This window comes from Esox lucius, chromosome 7 (assembly GCF_011004845.1).
Source record: "Esox lucius isolate fEsoLuc1 chromosome 7, fEsoLuc1.pri, whole genome shotgun sequence".
In the NCBI taxonomy this organism is placed as follows: domain Eukaryota; kingdom Metazoa; phylum Chordata; class Actinopteri; order Esociformes; family Esocidae; genus Esox; species Esox lucius.
Genome location: NC_047575.1, coordinates 42,231,357 through 42,248,510, shown reverse-complemented (window position 1 = coordinate 42,248,510; position 17,154 = coordinate 42,231,357). Strand labels below are relative to the sequence as shown.

Sequence of the window (17,154 nt, the reverse complement as noted above, 5' to 3'; positions counted from 1 at the left end):
CCGAGCAGGTTTAGTACTTTGATTTAAGTGCATACAAGCAACTAGATCTCTTTTTGATCAGAATCAGAAAGAGTTTTATTGCTAGGTTTCACAACAAACAAGGAATTTGTTCTGGCTGTTGGTGCAACAATTAATAAAAAAGAATAAGGGAAATAAAACCATAATAAGAACAGTGGACCGAGCACAAAAACAATGGACTGAGCATTAATAAATTACTAATAAAATATTCAAGGTGCAAGATTCGTCCAGTTGAGGGTTGTGTGTTTATTTGATGAGGGATTATAGATTTGTCCAGTCAAAGGTTGTGTGTGTATTTGGGAAGGGGTAATACATTTGTCCAGTTCAGGGTTGTGTGTTTATTTGGGGAGCGGGCTAAAATCAGTTTGGCTCCGGGTAAATGTTCATAAGGCCTAATGCTGTAGGAAAGAAACTGTTCTTGTTGTGAGAGGTTTTGGTTCTGATAGACCTCAGCCTTCTGCCCGAGGGGACAGCTCTGATTGCAGGTTGTCGCACAGCCAGCCGGCTGTGACTGGGAGGTCTATTAGGTGGTGCACAATTGCCTCAGCACAGTTCAGGTTAGGGGAGGGTGGTTCTGGCCGGGTGGCTGTCTGAAGTCAACAGCTGATCAGGTTTGGATGACTTCCTAACCAGAGTAGAGCGATACACATGTTTTAGGATGCATGCCCCAAGCTATCCCACTCCTGTACCAGTTGGGGAGTTGGATAGTAACTACAAATTGGATACCACATACTTCCAAGAAATAGGGTGACATTTTATCCTTCAATTATTTTTATCCTTCATTATATATACATTCTTGAAGCTCCTCCCTGTTGAAGTTCTTAATTGGTGCTACTTACATTGACCTAATCTGTTACATCTGTTAATTGATGCTACTATCATACCTATTCAGTACAGTGTCTGTTTTGTCATGGTTATTTAGCCTGTTTTAACTCATTTACAGTACGTAAGGTTTTTGGAGAGCATGAATTTGTAATAAATAACAAAATACTGCCCTCCAGTGTTAAAAAAAGAAAAGCATTTCACACAGTAGGATATTTGAGAAAATCTTAGAATGTGATTTTAGAATTTCCCACTGACCGATGAACAGCGTTATCTACTTAAACATTATTTGTGGTTTAAATCAGGATTGACTTTGAAAGTGTAATGAACAGATTAATAAAATACTGCTGCGCGGAACAAACGTAATGCTAGTCCAGAGTACGCCGTGCACGTATAAATGAAACACCACCTGTCCGTCCAACGACATTCCCCGTGTTGTGAAATTCATGGGCTTATTGTGAATGCTCGATGACTCAAGGATTTCAAAGATATAAGTTACAGGTACCTTTATAATGTACCCGAATGATGTCCGAAATTGTCTGTTTTTCCTATTGTATGTTTGGTTTGGGTACCTTGTCAGCTAGCCAACGAGTTAGCTACGTTTTTTGTGACTAACTTGCACAGCTGCAATACGATTTCAGCATATGACTGCATATGACGCGTCAGTAGGTGCCTGTCCTGGTCTAAAGCCAATCCAATAACCTTTTATGTTCACAACCGGTCAGGCGCTAGAACCAACGTGTTGGAAAGTAAATTATTTTACCATGCATAGTTTACTGAGGCTATATAACAGCAAAATACACAGCTGTCAATCAAATTCGAAAGCTTTTAGTGCACTGCAGTTACACATTCTTTGTAGCTTAGTGATCACATCAATTAATAAACTAGACCTTTGATCGCGTTTGCAGTTGAAGGCAGGAGAGCCACATTCCCAACAGTAATTAGTTACAGTATTAGGAAGCATCTTCCCCAAACGATTTTTGGGTGGCAAAGCATTTTTGCTAGGTGGCAAAGCATTCTCCCCGGTATCAAGGGACAAACCTAACATTAAGCTTGCTGACTATGTTGAGTAAGTTTTAACCCAAAATATTAACAGAAAGATAAACTGAATGAGTTCAATTACATTTTCCTTGTGTCCTTCAAGCAGGGATTTCCTGCTTTCCTAACTTGTGATTTGTAAAAATACATAAACAGTAACATCCATTATATTATATACTGCAATATATAAACCAGGATCCAAACGGAACCAAACAGCGAGGGACCGACCTGAATTTGTCCCGTTGTAACTCGTTTCTCAGTGCAAAATGTAACGGTTTGGAATAATTACTACAGCATTGCGTGTAAGACTATGCCCTTAAACATTGTATCTGTGTCCCTATATATACTTATTTTTACACACCATTGTGAAACCATTTGCAAAGGAAAACCTACTGGAACAGAATCAATGGTCATTGTTGGACAAAATTAGCTAAATGCCCTCTATTAATATCTAATAAAGATATTTTATAGATGTAATACTTTTTCTGGATGAAAATTCCACGTCTACAGAAGTTAGAGATATTAATACAAATTCATAGATTAGATTGTGGAGATGCTTCTCATCGGCAACCAATAGCCATCTTGTTTGAAGGAAATTGTAATGTAAGTATGGATGGTGCCAAATACATAGAAAACTGCAAGAGTAACTGCCTTAGTCCACAACAAGACTGAAGCTTGGGAAGAAAATAGCAGCTGGACAATGATCCCAAGCACAAGGCCAAAACCATATTAGAGTAGCTCAAGGACAAAAAGGAGAATATCCTATAGTGGCTCTGTGACAGTCTTGTTCTCTGTCTCATTGAGAATCTGCGGCAGTATTTGCAGGATTTGAATTCAAACTGCGGCAGTACACGTGCACCACAGGCCGCAGCTCAGACCATCGACCACCCTTGGCCGAAGTGTCATTACATTTCATTCACCACATCCTCTGCCGAATCATCCCTGTGTTTCTCTCGCCACCAGAGTGAAAATGTCTACCCCTTCACCACACGACCGCAGCCAACGCCCCGGTGCTGACCAGGAGGAGGACCCTGTGGACCAGATGATCAGCAGGACAGGCTGCGGGGAGCTGCACTACGCCGTCCAGGATTGCATGGCCGAGCACCAGGACTGGAGGAGGTGCCAGGGTCAAGTGCAGACCTTCAAAGACTGTATGGCGACCTTTCAAAAGGCCCGGAAGGAGCAGCTGATGAAACAGGCTAATGCCCCGCCTACACAGTCAGCTTAAAGCGCTGGCCAGTCAACTGTCCGCAACACCTAGTGTGACTGAAGGGTGACGTGGACTGGCGCGACTATCCGGTCTCTGTATATCTGCATAAACAAGGATCCAAACGGAACCAAACAGCGGGGGACCGACCTGAATTTGTCCCGTTGTAACTTGTTTCTCAGTGCAAAATGTAACGGTTTGGAATAATTACTACAGCACTGCGTGTAAGACTATGCCCTTAAACATTGTACCTGTGTCCCGGGTGTTGGGAGCCACAAGCTTCAGATGGATCCCTCAGGGATCATGGCTGTGACGGAGCTAATGATTACTGAGAGATCACTTCTGGAGCAAGGAAATCCAGTAGTTACTGACTTCTGTCCCAGTACTCAGTTTTTCCCTCCTGCATCTGGACTGTGGTAGATGTCAATGTCTTAATCTTGAATCCAGCAACTTGTGTGTCTGTACAGCACAACATGGAAATGTCCAGCTACCTGTGTAAGATGCATAGATTTTTGGGGGTCAGTATGTGCGTGCCAAGAGAGTGTGAGATGGGGTCTTCAGATCATGCATTGGCAGGGTTACTAGGCTCTTATTTAGGTATATGTAATAAAATGGATTGTTTAGTTTCATTTATTCCTCTTTTTTAAACTTCAGTCAAACATACTCACCATTTCTGTAGTTTAACATGGGCCTGTCCCACACGTAGTAGCAAACTTTAGCCACAGAGTGACAGTATAACCCCAGTTTTCTGTTTATGATAGTTTCTTGTTTGGCTTTTAATGAGAACATTTTTAATTTACATAATTTAGCAGAAGCCCATAGCAAAGGTCTGTGTGTGCCCTCCAAACCCTGACATCCAGCTCTCCTTCACTCAAATAAAAAACGCCTGGATGTGTAGGCCCTTAAATGACCCTGGATGTGTTGTGATAACTGGATGGGTAGGCCCTTAAATGACCCTGGATGTGTTGTGATAACTGGATGGGTAGGCCCTTAAATGACCCTGGATTTGTTGTGATAACTGGATGGGTAGGCCTGTAAATGACCCTGGATGTGTTCTGATAACTGGATGGGTAGGCCTGTAAATGACCCTGGATGTGTTGTGATAACAGGATGGGTAGGCCCGTAAATTACCCTGGATGGGTTGTGATACTTAGGTAGGCCCATAAATTACATTGGATGGCATGTGATGCCTGGATGGGATGTGATACCTGGATGGGTTGTTATGCCTGGATGGGTTGTGATGCCTGGATGGAATGGATGGGATGTGATACCTGAATGGGTAGCCCCATAAATGGCATTGGATAGGATGTGATACCTGGATGGGTAGACTCATGGCATTGCACTTATTGATGGTATTGAAATTATCTCACCTATGCTTGAAACCAACAACCACATTTGTAAATCAGAAGCACTTCCTCAAGTGACATATTTGTGCTCAGTATAGTATGTAGCTATCCTTTTGCGAAGGCAACTTTAACTGCTCAGTTAGTGTTTTAAACTGTCAAAAATGGCTTTAAATGTTTCATAATGTCAAAGGCATACACTTCCGAGCTTTAACCACAAGACCAGATTTCAGGTGGCCATTTTAGGCAGGTGGTCAGACACTGCTGTTCTAAGGTCTAACTCATAAAGCTGTTTAATGACACGTCTAATTTTAAATGCTTTTAATTAAAGCTTTCAGATATCGAATGTCATTCTAAAATGCTTGCCATTGTTTGGCAGCATATTCTTTTTATTCTGGTCGGGTGTCTTAATCCAACTGAATCAGGGAGCTTAACGGTGTTAAATGTCTGTTGGGCCTGCACAGGGGAAAGACATCATGGCTGACAAGGCAAGCAGCAAAAGGTGAAACCGAGAGTCTTACTAGCGCAGGCAATGTAACCATATTACATGGTTTACCAGATGTTACTGGCTTTTAGTGAATCTAGTAAACACAGCCAGAAGCAAAAAGAAGTGGTAGGACAGACCAGCTGGATCTTGTGTTTGTTATTCTGGCCATTATCAGATTTCTTGATGTAAACTTTTTCAGAGAATGTTTGGGGGTTCATTATTTTTACTGTTGCTAGGTAACACACTGAGATTCATGGAAAGAAGTTTCAGTTAAAGCCCATGTCAGATGTATGTGACTACATAAGATGGAACAAAGTGTGATTACACTACCAACACTTCATAAATCGATTTGTATCCGGCATTAAATGATCATACTGTCTCTATGGCTTTAAACGTACCTGAACAAAAATGGGAATTTTCTTTTCACTTACAATACCATTCTAAAGTTTGAGGTCACTTAGAAATGTCCTTGTTTTTGAAAGAAAAGCACATTTCTTTCCATTAAATGACATCAGATTGATCAGAAATACAGTATAGATATTGTTAATGTTGTAAATGACTACTATAGCTGGAAACAGCAGATTTTCATTGGAATATCTACATAAGCGTCAAATCAGCAACAATCACTCCTGTGTTCCAATGGCACGTTCTGATTGCTAATCCAAGTTTATCATTTTAAAGGGTAATTGATCACTGCAAAACCCTTATGCAATTATGTTACCTGAAAATGTTTGTGCTGATTAATGAAGCAATAAAACTTCTTTAGACTAGTTCAGTATTTGGAGCATCACCAATTGTGGATTCAATTACAAGCTCATAATGGCCAGAAATAAAGAACAAACTCCTCAGTCTATTCTTATTCTGAGACATGAAGGCTATTCCATGCAAGACATTTCCAAGAAACTGAAGATCTTGTAAAACGCACTGTGTACTACTCCCTTCAAAGAACAATGCAAACAAGCTCTAACCAGAAAAGTGGTGCACAACTGAGCAAGAGGACAAATACATTAGTGTCTAGTTTGAGAAATAGACACCTGACAGCTCCTCAACTGGCAGCTTCATTAAGTAGTACCTATAAAACGCCAGTCTGAACGTCATCAGTGAAGAGGCGCCTCCGGCATGCTGGCATTCTAGCCAGAGTTGCAAAGAAAAAGCCATATCACAGACTGCTCAATAAAAACAAAAGATTAAGACGGGAAAACAAACACAGACACTGGATAGAGGAATAATGGAAAAAAGCTTTACGGACAGAGGTGTTCGAATCACAAAGAAGAACATTTGTGAGACGCAGACCAAATGAAAATGTGCTGGAAGAGTGCTTGGTGAAGGCAATGTGATGGTCTGGGGGTGCTTTGGTGGTGGTTAAGTGGGAGATCTATACAGGGTAAAGGGATCTTGAAGGCTACCACTCAATTTTGCTACGCCATACCCTGTCAATTTTGCTGCTCCATACAACGCTTGATTGGAGACAATTTCCTCCTACAACAGGACAATGACCCAAAGCACAGCTCCAAATTAAGCAGGAACTATTTAGGAAAGAAGCTGTTAGCTTGTATTCTGTCTTTAATGGAGTGGCCAGCACAGTCACAAGATCCCAACCTTATTGAGCTGTTCTGGGAGCAGCTTGAACTTATGGTACGTAAAAAGTGTGCATCAAGCCAATCATTATGGGAGGTGCTTCAGGAAGCATGGGGGGAAATCTCTTCAGATTATCACAACAAATCGACCTAGAAAGGTCTGCAAGTCTCTGCAATTGCTGCAAATGTAGCATTCTTTGACTAAAGCAAAGTTTGAAGGACACAATTATTATTTCAATTGGAAAATCATTATAACCATGTCAGTGACTGTATTTCCTATTCATTTTGCTGTATTTCCAATTCAAAATAATTTCATGTATGTTTTCATGGAAAACAAGGACATTTCTAAGTGACCCAAAACATTTGAACAGTAGTGTAAGACATCAGCATTTTCCTATTGCAGATACACTGTAGATTATGTACATGCATTAAATCAAGAATTCCAGTGATATTAACTTGAAAATCAATTAATATAAACTACAAAACACTGAATGTATTATGTTGATTTGACCGGACCCACAGTTCTCTGAGCAACTCTTTTGAGGAGCCTCTTGGATGATTCCTTGAACTCCTCCGTCTTCAGAACGTATATGATGGGGTTCAGCATTGGAGGCAGCACAGAGGTCAGGGAGAGGTTGATGATACGTATGTTGGTGGGTATGAAGGAGAAGCAAATATATGTGATGTTAATAGGCAGGTAGAATATGGCCACTAGTATAAGATGAGATGTGCAGGTCTTCATGGCTCTGATTCTGATAACAAAGAGAGAGAGAGAGAGATTGGGAGAAAGAGGGAGGAGAGCGTATGATGTGGAGATAAATAATTATTCATTATATTAGGTACATGCTTTTTATCACTTCCTAAAATTTTAGGATGGGGTTGCAACAATATGAAAAAAATATATATATATTTCCCAAAACCTTTTGATTTAAACAAAATTTGTGTGTATGTATGGCCAGTGTTGGAGGTTGTTACACAAAATATTATGCTTTGATTGTGAAAATCAGGAGGTACTACAAGGACATTGTTGCCAGATTAGGAGGTTTCCATGCACAGTTGGCTATTGTTCTGTGCAGGCAAAAATAGGCTTGGGTGGGTTGATTTTAAGAGATACAGTAGTAAAGGAAAAGTAGCATTTCTACAGTTTTTTTAATGAAATCTGCAGGATTCAGGCTGTCATTTGCAGTTTACTGTAAATCGAATATGGCAACCTTGTTCAAAGGTAATCACTACTGAGCAATATTCAGCTTCTGGTACATTTACCGAAAACGTTTGGCAACCAGTGCTCTAGGTCATTCATTACTGATTACTGGTCAACAGTTTCTCCAGGGTGTAAAAGGTACAGCACAGGTTTGTGCTTCATTGAACTTAAGTCTTCCAATCCTTACAGTATCTTCCTTAATCAACGTAATGTCTGTAGTTTGTAGATTATAATAAATCCAATCCATTACACCAGCTCATGGGGCACAAACCACACAACCTTTGTAGTCACGGGTCACCAACAAAGTTTTCTAGTGCAAAACTGCCAGCAAGTTTGATACATACTACAACAGCAGACCATTTCTGCTCAAACACAAACCCACACTAATAGAACCAAAGACACTATCAACATGCCGAAGAGGTAGGCAGATGTCTTATTCCCATACAGCATCTAGGCCTGTGCCTGAATAGCATTAAATGCATAGACCACCCAATAATCTAAATGTGTCAAGCATAGACCACCCAATAATCTAAATGTGTCAAGCATAGACCACCCAATAATCTAAATGTGTCAAGCATAGACCACCCAATAATCTAAATGTGTCAGCTGTTTCCTTACTTATACTATTTTCAAGGTAAGAAAACATCTGACAAATTTGACAGACTTTTGGGTGGTCTCTGCGTTTAAGTAGTAGCTAGGCTACTGTTTCAGTCTTCAAAGTAGCCTAATGCAAATTATTCTATTAAATCAGTCTTACCTTAATTGACCACAGAGGTTTTAGTAGACAACCCTAGCCTGAAATGCCATCCATAGGCTCACAGTGAGTCAGAAAATACTCAAATGAGGGGAAATCTCAGACAGATTTGACAGAAGTAATGTCAGGTTTTGCCGACCATAAACAATGGCAACACTTAGGAACACATTAACAATTTGCTATTGTTACATTTTCATGCAGTTTAAGCCAGTATAAATTACTTTTAAATACGCTAGCTTAACCAATGGACTCACTTGAAGGGAGAGAGGGGGCATCACAACACATTATCAGCACAAAAGCTGTTCAACTTTTGTCAGGAATTTGCGGTACGCCACTCGTGTCTTTTGTGTGTATTTAATTAAAGCCCCCCTCCCACTACAACAGGTAAACTGAAACTGTGAAGACATTCATTCTTTCATTCAACATAAGGTTGGCGATACACAGAAATGTTCACTCTATGGCAGTATAATAGAAATGATACAGACTTTCAGACATCCCAACCTGCACAAACCCATTTTAGGGAGGTGTCTTCACCGGCTCCTTACACCCCATACACCCCCCTAGAATTTGCAGGCCTCAGGGAGACACGTCTAAAATTCAGGAGACTCCCGGAACTTCCAGGAGATTTGGGATGTCTGGGCTTCGATTTCATCTTTCTAGACTACTGCAATGATTTGTTTACAATTAGAATACAGATTTCAGCTGGCTGACCTCTTAAAAGGACTAAATCAAGGTCTCATATAACCCCAGTGTTGGCAGCTCTACATTGGTTACCAATGAATTTCAGATTTTTTTTTAGATTTTTTTATTCTAAGTATATCACTTTTAAGGCACTACCTGGTGTGGCACCTGATTACATTAGTGACATGCTCAACCCATACTGCACCACCAGGCCTCTCAGATCAGATGAAAAAGGACTTCTGGCTGTCCCAGAGTCTAGACTGAAAACTAAAGTTGCTACGTCAGTGCATTCTTTTAAATCTTACCTAAAACTCATTTTTATAACATGGCTTTTACAAATGTTTTATCATTGTGATTTTATATTTAGTTTATTCTTTTAACTTCCTTTACTTTTTATAAAGTCATGTATGTTGTTAATTTAAATATGTATTTTTTTTTAAATGTATTTCTGTTTTTATAGTGTGTAAAGCACTTTGTGTAATTGTACTAGAAATACAAATAAATGGTATGGTGCACTTTAGGGGTGTCTGAAATTCTATTACAAGATTCTTTCATTCATGAATATGGTAAATATATTGTAATATAAATTATTACAGCTAATAACTATATATAAATGTATAGACCCCCCTGACCTGTTGTTTTCACCTGTTTTGGGGGGTCTTAATTAGGGGGGTCAACCCCCCCAATCACCCTGTAATTCAAACTCTGGATGAAACCTTGTAATGCTTTGACTGTAATATGCAACTAGTGTTTGCAGCTGAATTTCTATGCAGTTTTTTTAACCGCTCTACATTTGCATTTTACATCCACCAAATAATGCATAGTAATCTGGTTACCAGACACCTCCACCCAAATGTGTGAAGCACATTGCCCAAATAACCTCTGGACTATGTCTGACTAAGAGAAGTTAATGGATGAACAATATCTGGGAAGGCAAGAACGTAAAGAAGAAACAGAAAAGATCTTTGATCAGTAACTGTAAAATTATTACAAGAATTAGAACACTCCTATATTACCTATTAAGCCAAAAGATTATAATGCTTCTTTAATAAACGTGTTAACCCCAACACTTTATGGCTTTGACCGTATTCCTCCTCACCTGTCCTTGGGAAGTGTGATGGTGAAGAGGGCGTGGATGATACAGACATAAGATGCTATGATGAAGACCATGGGAATGAAGAGGACTACTACAGGATCAAGGTATGACATCACATCGTTAGGGAGCACATCAGAACAGGGGGCTGCCAGACTGTACAGAGGATAATGGTCACAGAAGTAGCTCTTGATCACCACAGACCTACAAAACAAGATTATACAAAATTACAGTCCATGTGCTCCATCTACACCTGTCTGGGATTTAAACCAGCAACCTTCAGTTACAAGGTCCGCCTCAGCAGCCGATGGGATACTTACCCACAGAAGGAGAGGCGGGTGATGAATCCAACAGGGATCAAAAGAATTAACACAGCAAATGCCCAGGCAGCACCGGTCAGCTGAAACATGGACCTGTGACTCACTAACATGTGGTACCTGTATGGACAGAGAAAATAAGCTGTTAAATATTTAAACATAATATAGCCAACACTTATCCAGACTGATTTAAATGTGAATGCACATTTAATCTGAGATTCATTCAAATCGACAACTGCTTTGTTTGTACAGTGCCCTAATTCACATAATCCTCTCGTGTCCACAAACTTATTCTTAAAAGCGCAAACAAACCCATGGCAGAGGTCGTCTGGGTAGAAGCTGTAGGTTTTTGATACAGTACCCAAGACTACCCAAGACTAGACTGTGAGCTGAGTTTACCATTGGAAAAGGAGAGACTGTGTAAATACTATAATGTAGGTGTTGAGCCTTCAGTCATGATTATTTACTTACCTTACAATTAATTAATTATTTTATTTGTGATGTGGAGTTGTTTTTAGATGTTCAGTCAATCAGTTGAAAATATATATCTTTTTTATTTTATATCCCACAAGGGGCAATTATGCATGTTTAACATATTCAGTAAAATAGTATTTCATTATATTATCTGACACCTGAGCGGGAGGCAGATGGCCACCAGTCTGTCATAGGAGAGGATGGTGAGGTTGAAGGACTGCATGAAGAGGAATATGAAGACAAAGAATAGGTTGGCGAGGCATTGGTCATAGGAGATGAACTGTCTGTCGAACAGGAACATGTCCAGGACCTTGGGGACCAAGGCTGTGGTCTCACATATGTCTGTGAATGCCAGGTTCAACACTGCAATGTACTTGGGGCTGTAAAGTAAAATGAGGACATGATAATCACTACAGGGTTGTTTGATGCTCAGTTCAATCACACAAAGTAAAAACCGCAGTGTTAGTTTTGGGCCCAGTACATTTTTGTGTTAAATTCACTCTGCTGTCAGAGATGAACATTTCCTGTTCTTCAGGTTAATCAAAGAGTTGTCACATCACTGTATTTGTTAGTGACTGAGACATGGTTTGGGATTAATACATATTTGGTCCTGTTAAGATCTCAGGTAATGTTTTATTTATGTAAGATGCTTCAGGTTGTTTGTGCAGGTCTGAACGCAGGTTGTGCAAGTGATTCTAATGGGATTTACACATCAATTTCCAAATCAGCATAGAAAGTGTAGCATTTTAAAAAACATTCTTAACCTAACCCAGCTGTGAGTTTCTTGAAGAAAGGCGTCAGAACCATATGCAAATGTTTGTATTTGGGATGTGCTTGGTTTGAGTTCAGCCAGGAAGATGTCACCAAAGACTTCCAGGTCTGGTCCAGCTTCACAGTCAAGTCCTTGTCCCAAATCCCTGCCAGTCCTTGGTTGGGATTAGGGCTCCTCACTAGGTGTCTGGTGTGTCTCGGTCTGGAGCATGCTGCTCCTGTTCAGGACTATACCGGCTCATGTGACCCGTCGCCAGCTGTGCCCAGCCACTCTCAGTAGGAGGGTATAGCGTTTCTGCGATATGATGAAATGGGCTCCTTGGTTACACACGTTTTTTTTGGAGTTCTTCAATGGCCTGGACTCTCTATTCATATAAGTGACAGGCCTTTGACTCTTGGCAGGGCTGTTCTCGTGCTTAGTTCATGTCACCATCCCTAGCTTGGTGCTGTCAGCTTAGTGGAATAATGCCCTCCCCTGCGGGGACAGGTTGATTTTCTGGCCTCCTTGCTTTTGGACAGGTTGGCCTCGTCACTCATGTATTGGGTCTCTCTGCCATAGCGGCACCATATCCCATATTGGGAATAATGTGACCAAACCAAAGGGAACCTCGAGTACGTACATAACCGTTATTCCCTTAATAAGGATCTGCTGCGCAACTCTTCTTGGGACACATACAGTTTGAGTTGCAGTGAAAGGTGGTTCTGAAATCACTGGAAAATGTATGCTGGTTTTATATATAATGAGAGGTGGGGCTACCGGTTACTACACAGCCGTTGGGCCTTATCATGCACCACTGTTTTTGTTTTCACAGATTTGTTTCATTTATATTCCCCATAGTGGCACCTCCTTCCATCTCAAAATGAATGAAGTTTACCTACATTTCTTAAAGTTTCACTGGACAAATTAGCTATCAGAATCAGCTTTATTCACCAGGTATGTGTAAACATATGAGGAATTTGACTCTGGATTATACAGGCTCATGATGTCCTTACTCACAAAAAAACTTAAACAAAGGACACTCAACAAGAGTCACCGACTGTAATATACAGTACACATAAATACACATAATAAACCAAAACAATAACATAGTAAGACTGATGAGACAATAGTGTAATGAGCAGGGTATGTAGCCATGAAACTCATTGAACCCTTCCTGAGTACTGTAATCAGACTGACTGCTAGGATGGAGAAGGTTTTATAGGTCCAAAGCTTTAGGCACTTAATATGCACTATTATTTCAATAAAACGGTCCAAATAGTTCATATTAAATATTTTAATAAATTGTACTTCACTTACATTTTTAGAAGACTTTTCTTAACCACTAGTAGACTTTTTATAAGTTTGTAACCACAAAAAAAACAACGTGTAAAACCAGAAAAGGAACCAAGCAGGCCTAGTTCGGCCGGCCTGCGATTAGAAGGCGTGAATTTTTCTGTCCATGGCTGTGTCACGTGTTAGGTTGTGGTAGGAGAAGGACACAGGCGCAGAGTCAAGGAAAAGGGTGTGATCCATGTTTATTCAAAATAAAACAAAACAAAAGCAGCAGCCAGTGACGTGGGCTATCCTATACAGGAACAAAAACCAAAATGAACCTCACTGGTGTGGTAAAACCAGGAACTTAAATAGCGTCCCCAATTGGAGGCAACGACCGACACCTCCCTCCAATTGGGGAGACTAACAGGGTTGGAGGTGGCTAGAGGTGCCCACCTCCTGCCCTGTCTTGACTATGCCCCGAGCCCAGCGCAGAGATGGCTAGGGGCATAGCCAGGACGTAACAGTACCCCACCCCCCCAAAGGCGCTGTCTCCCGACTGCAAGACCGGGACGATGACACTCGGACAGGTGGAGGCTCAGCACCCAGAGCCGCCGGTACAGGCCGGGGAGGCGGAGCCGGCGGAGGGTCAGGAGCCGGCCAAGGGGCAGGAGACGGGAGAGCCAGCCGTGGGTCAGGAGCCGGCCAAGGGTCCACGGCGGGCTCTGGCGGCGTAGGGGCAGGAGCCAGGAGAGCCGGCCGAGGGGCAGGAGCCGGTCGAGGGTCCACGGCGGGCTCGGGCGGCAGCGGCCAGTCCACGGCGGGCTCGGGCGGCGGCGAAAACAGGGCAGCGGGAGGAGCTGGCAGCAACGGCGAAAACAGGTCAGCGGGCGGAGCTGGTCGGCTGCGGCGAAAACAGGGCAGCAGGAGGAGCTGGTCGGCTGCGGTGAAAACAGGGCAGCAGGAGGAGCTGGTCGGCTGCGGCGAAAACAGGGCAGCAGGAGGAGCTGGTCGGCTGTGGCGAAAACAGGGCAGCAGGAGGAGCTGGTCGGCTGCGGCCAATGAGCAGCGGGAGGAGCTGGCGGCTGCGGCCACACCTGCGTGAAGTTGCCCCCCCCCCTCAACGCAAAATGTCGTCAAACTATGCTCAATCGTTTGTGCTCTGTTTGTGCTGTAAAACATTTTGTTTGTGCTGCTTCGGTTTTTTAGATATTATTTCCCCCCACATGCTCCAAATTCACCCAAAATAGTCTTGTTCGTTTGTGCTGGTTTGTGCCGGTAAAAGTTTCATTTGTGCTGCGTTGGGTTTTAAAATATTAGACATTGAATTATAGACGATGACGTCACCAGCCCCCCCACATGCTCCATATTCACCCAAAATAGTCTTGATTGTTTGTGCTCTGTTTGTGCTGGTTTGTGCCGTTAAAATTTTTGTTTGTGCTGCGTTGGGTTTGGAAATATCTGAAATTAAATCAAATTATTGTTAATATGTATAAGACCTATAGGCTACAAATAAGGCTGACTGAATAAAATAGATAAATCAATGGTCACAAGATCAAAAATAGTTATAGACAGCTCTGTATTTTTGTGTGAAGTTAGTCAGTAGCCTATAGCCTACGAGCATTTTATTTCGGTTTTGTCTATTCAATCTCTAAAATGTTAGATGCTAATAAAGATGATTTAATAGAACATCATGCAACTTCTTAGTGTTTTTTGTGGTCCTGTAGTTTTTAATAAAAACGTCATGTTGTTCGGATATTAGGCCTATGTCCTAATATAAATCCTAATCCTATTGTTGCGCGAGGCGCAAATCAAACACTGCTCGCCTGAATGGAAGTCCGCATCTCTAACCACTGTGCTATTTAACAAGAGGTAGTCAGTGAGTCAGTCACTCAGTAAGAGACATTCGGCTCCGCCTGCGCGGTCCAGCAAAAACAATTGAGAATGCAGGGCGATGTGATGAGCTTGGATTTAATTGATGTGTATGAGTTTTAGACCCTGCATTAGAGTAGCAAGAGGCTTTATGAGATATGCATGGTATTATGTTAAAGCCATAGGACCAAAAAGGTATGAATGCAACAATAATGTCTCTGTCACCAACAAATATCAGCAACAGATTTATGCAGTCAGGTAACCTGTTAGTATCTTTGAATTGATGGGGGCAATCTGGGAGAAAAAACAGCAGCCAGAGATTTGCTCTCCAGCAGACCCTCTTGTGTGTTGTTGGTTGTCAGGTTGAATTTGAAAATATAGCATAACCCTGTATATTATTATTGCAACTGTGATTTACATACTGCTATCCAGAATGTCTTGCAGTTGAGAATTGCAACCCACAACACTTTTATTACATATGCCATGATGTTATCAAGCGAACAAGACAGTTTATAAAAGGTCTGATTACCTGTGGAGACTCTGATCCACATAGATCACGATCATGATGAAGGTATTGCCCATCTAGACCCAAAATGGACACACATTTTGAATACAATCTTGAAATCTGACAAAATGTACTAATATTATGAGATTTCCTTGAGGACATCAACCATCTCAAAGCAAAATATTTTAGGGTAACAATAACTACGTGTGATTCCATAGGTCTTCAACCCTCTCCTGGGGACCCTCCAGCCATCTCACAGTTTAGTTTTTGCCCTGAAATATCTCACCTGATTCAACAGGTAAGGGCTTGTTAATTAGTTAAAAAGTTGATTCAGGTGTGCTAGCTCTGGGTTACATCTAATAGATGGAATGGCTGGGGGGTCCCCAGGGGAGGGTGGAAGTCCTAAGCCAAAGGCTGTAGAAAAAAAATGTATCTGAAATGACACTAGTATATTAGGTTATTCTTATGTTCTTAGGTACAAATAACACACGTTTCCATTTTATAATAACGTGAACAGTGTTTAAGCTCATTTACTGGACGCTGGCCACATGTTAACCCCCTGGACCAGAGCTACTTATTAACCCACTGGACCAGTGATACTTATTAACCCCCGGACCAGAGCTGTGGACTAACCAGAGAGATGATGTATACAAGGGAGAGAAAGACATAGTAGTACTTCATGTGGGGGATCCCTGTGAATCCACTGATGTAGAAGTAAGGGGGTCGGATGATGGTGGTGGTGTTCTGTGTCAGACTAAGGTTAGAGGTCAGGGCAGTCATCCTGACTGGTGGTGATTTCTGTTCTTTCTGGCTGGTTATAATTTGTAGAAAAATATTTTCCCTTAATTACATTATTACAAATTAATAGAAACATTACATCATGCTTGCTCTCTTGATGTGAATAGTATAATGCCATGTCATTAATCTAATTCAACAGATTAGATACAAAAAGGGGTTAAAATAATGCATTACTGTAAGTATATAGTGTTATTGAATGTATTACCAGACAAAAAGTAATAAAATACTAAATTCAAATATGAGAAAATATTAGATTTTAAATGCATTCTTAAAAATGAAAAATATAATTACTTAATATAGTTTAAATATAAAATGAATGATGCAGTTAATAGCAGTGTAATGCAAATGCTGCCTTTATGTTCCCTCTAATAAACTGCTACCTGGTAAACCCACAAAACAGAATAAAATCTTGCATGGTAGAACTACATACTGTGTTAAATGTGTCTTACCTGGCCTTACCACAGTCTGTCTTCAGAAGTCTGATGATGTGTGTTGGACTGAAGACCAACTTTTGGTCCTGGGTCTGACACCACCTCCTCTATTATACCTGCAACCCAATGATGAAAATGTGAGAGGACTTTCCCTCTGCCAAGAGAGTTTGAGACGGTGTGTTCAGGTCACACATTGTCAGGGTTACAGGGCCCACTAGTTTGATGTAATAAAATTGATTGCTTAGTTTAATTTATTCCTCTTTTTTAAACTTCTGTCAAACAAATTTACCATTTCTGTAGTTCAACATGAGCCATTATTGCTCAGTCCCACAGGTAGTAGCAAACATTAGCCACAGAGTGACAGTAAAACACCAGTTTTCTGTTGATGACAGTTTCTTGTCTGGCTTTAAATCAGAACATTAAAGTGTACATCATTTAGCAGAAGCCCATAGCAAAAGTGTGTGTGTGTGTGTAAAATTCACATCTCTAGTAGCCCTCTAACCCCTGACCTCC

At 41.1% G+C, this 17,154-nt stretch overlaps 2 protein-coding genes across 2 annotated transcripts; one reads left to right on the top strand and one right to left on the bottom strand.

Moving 5' to 3' along the window:
- Positions 1-1,235: 1,235 nt before the first annotated feature.
- Positions 1,236-3,714, top strand: LOC105028494 (cytochrome c oxidase assembly factor 4 homolog, mitochondrial). Its single transcript, XM_010901266.3, has 2 exons — positions 1,236-1,341; positions 2,842-3,714. The coding sequence occupies exon 2, from the start codon at positions 2,849-2,851 to the stop codon at positions 3,104-3,106; it is 258 nt and encodes an 85-aa protein (XP_010899568.1). The 5' UTR covers positions 1,236-1,341; positions 2,842-2,848; the 3' UTR covers positions 3,107-3,714.
- A 3,274-nt stretch (positions 3,715-6,988) lies between these two features.
- On the bottom strand, positions 6,989-16,192 carry LOC114839519 (olfactory receptor 2AT4-like). Its single transcript, XM_029121111.2, has 6 exons — positions 16,046-16,192; positions 15,437-15,489; positions 11,171-11,392; positions 10,542-10,658; positions 10,228-10,425; positions 6,989-7,244 (listed from the first exon to the last, which is right to left on the bottom strand). The coding sequence occupies exons 1-6, from the start codon at positions 16,190-16,192 to the stop codon at positions 6,989-6,991; spliced, it is 993 nt and encodes a 330-aa protein (XP_028976944.2).
- Between the last annotated feature and the right edge of the window lie 962 nt (positions 16,193-17,154).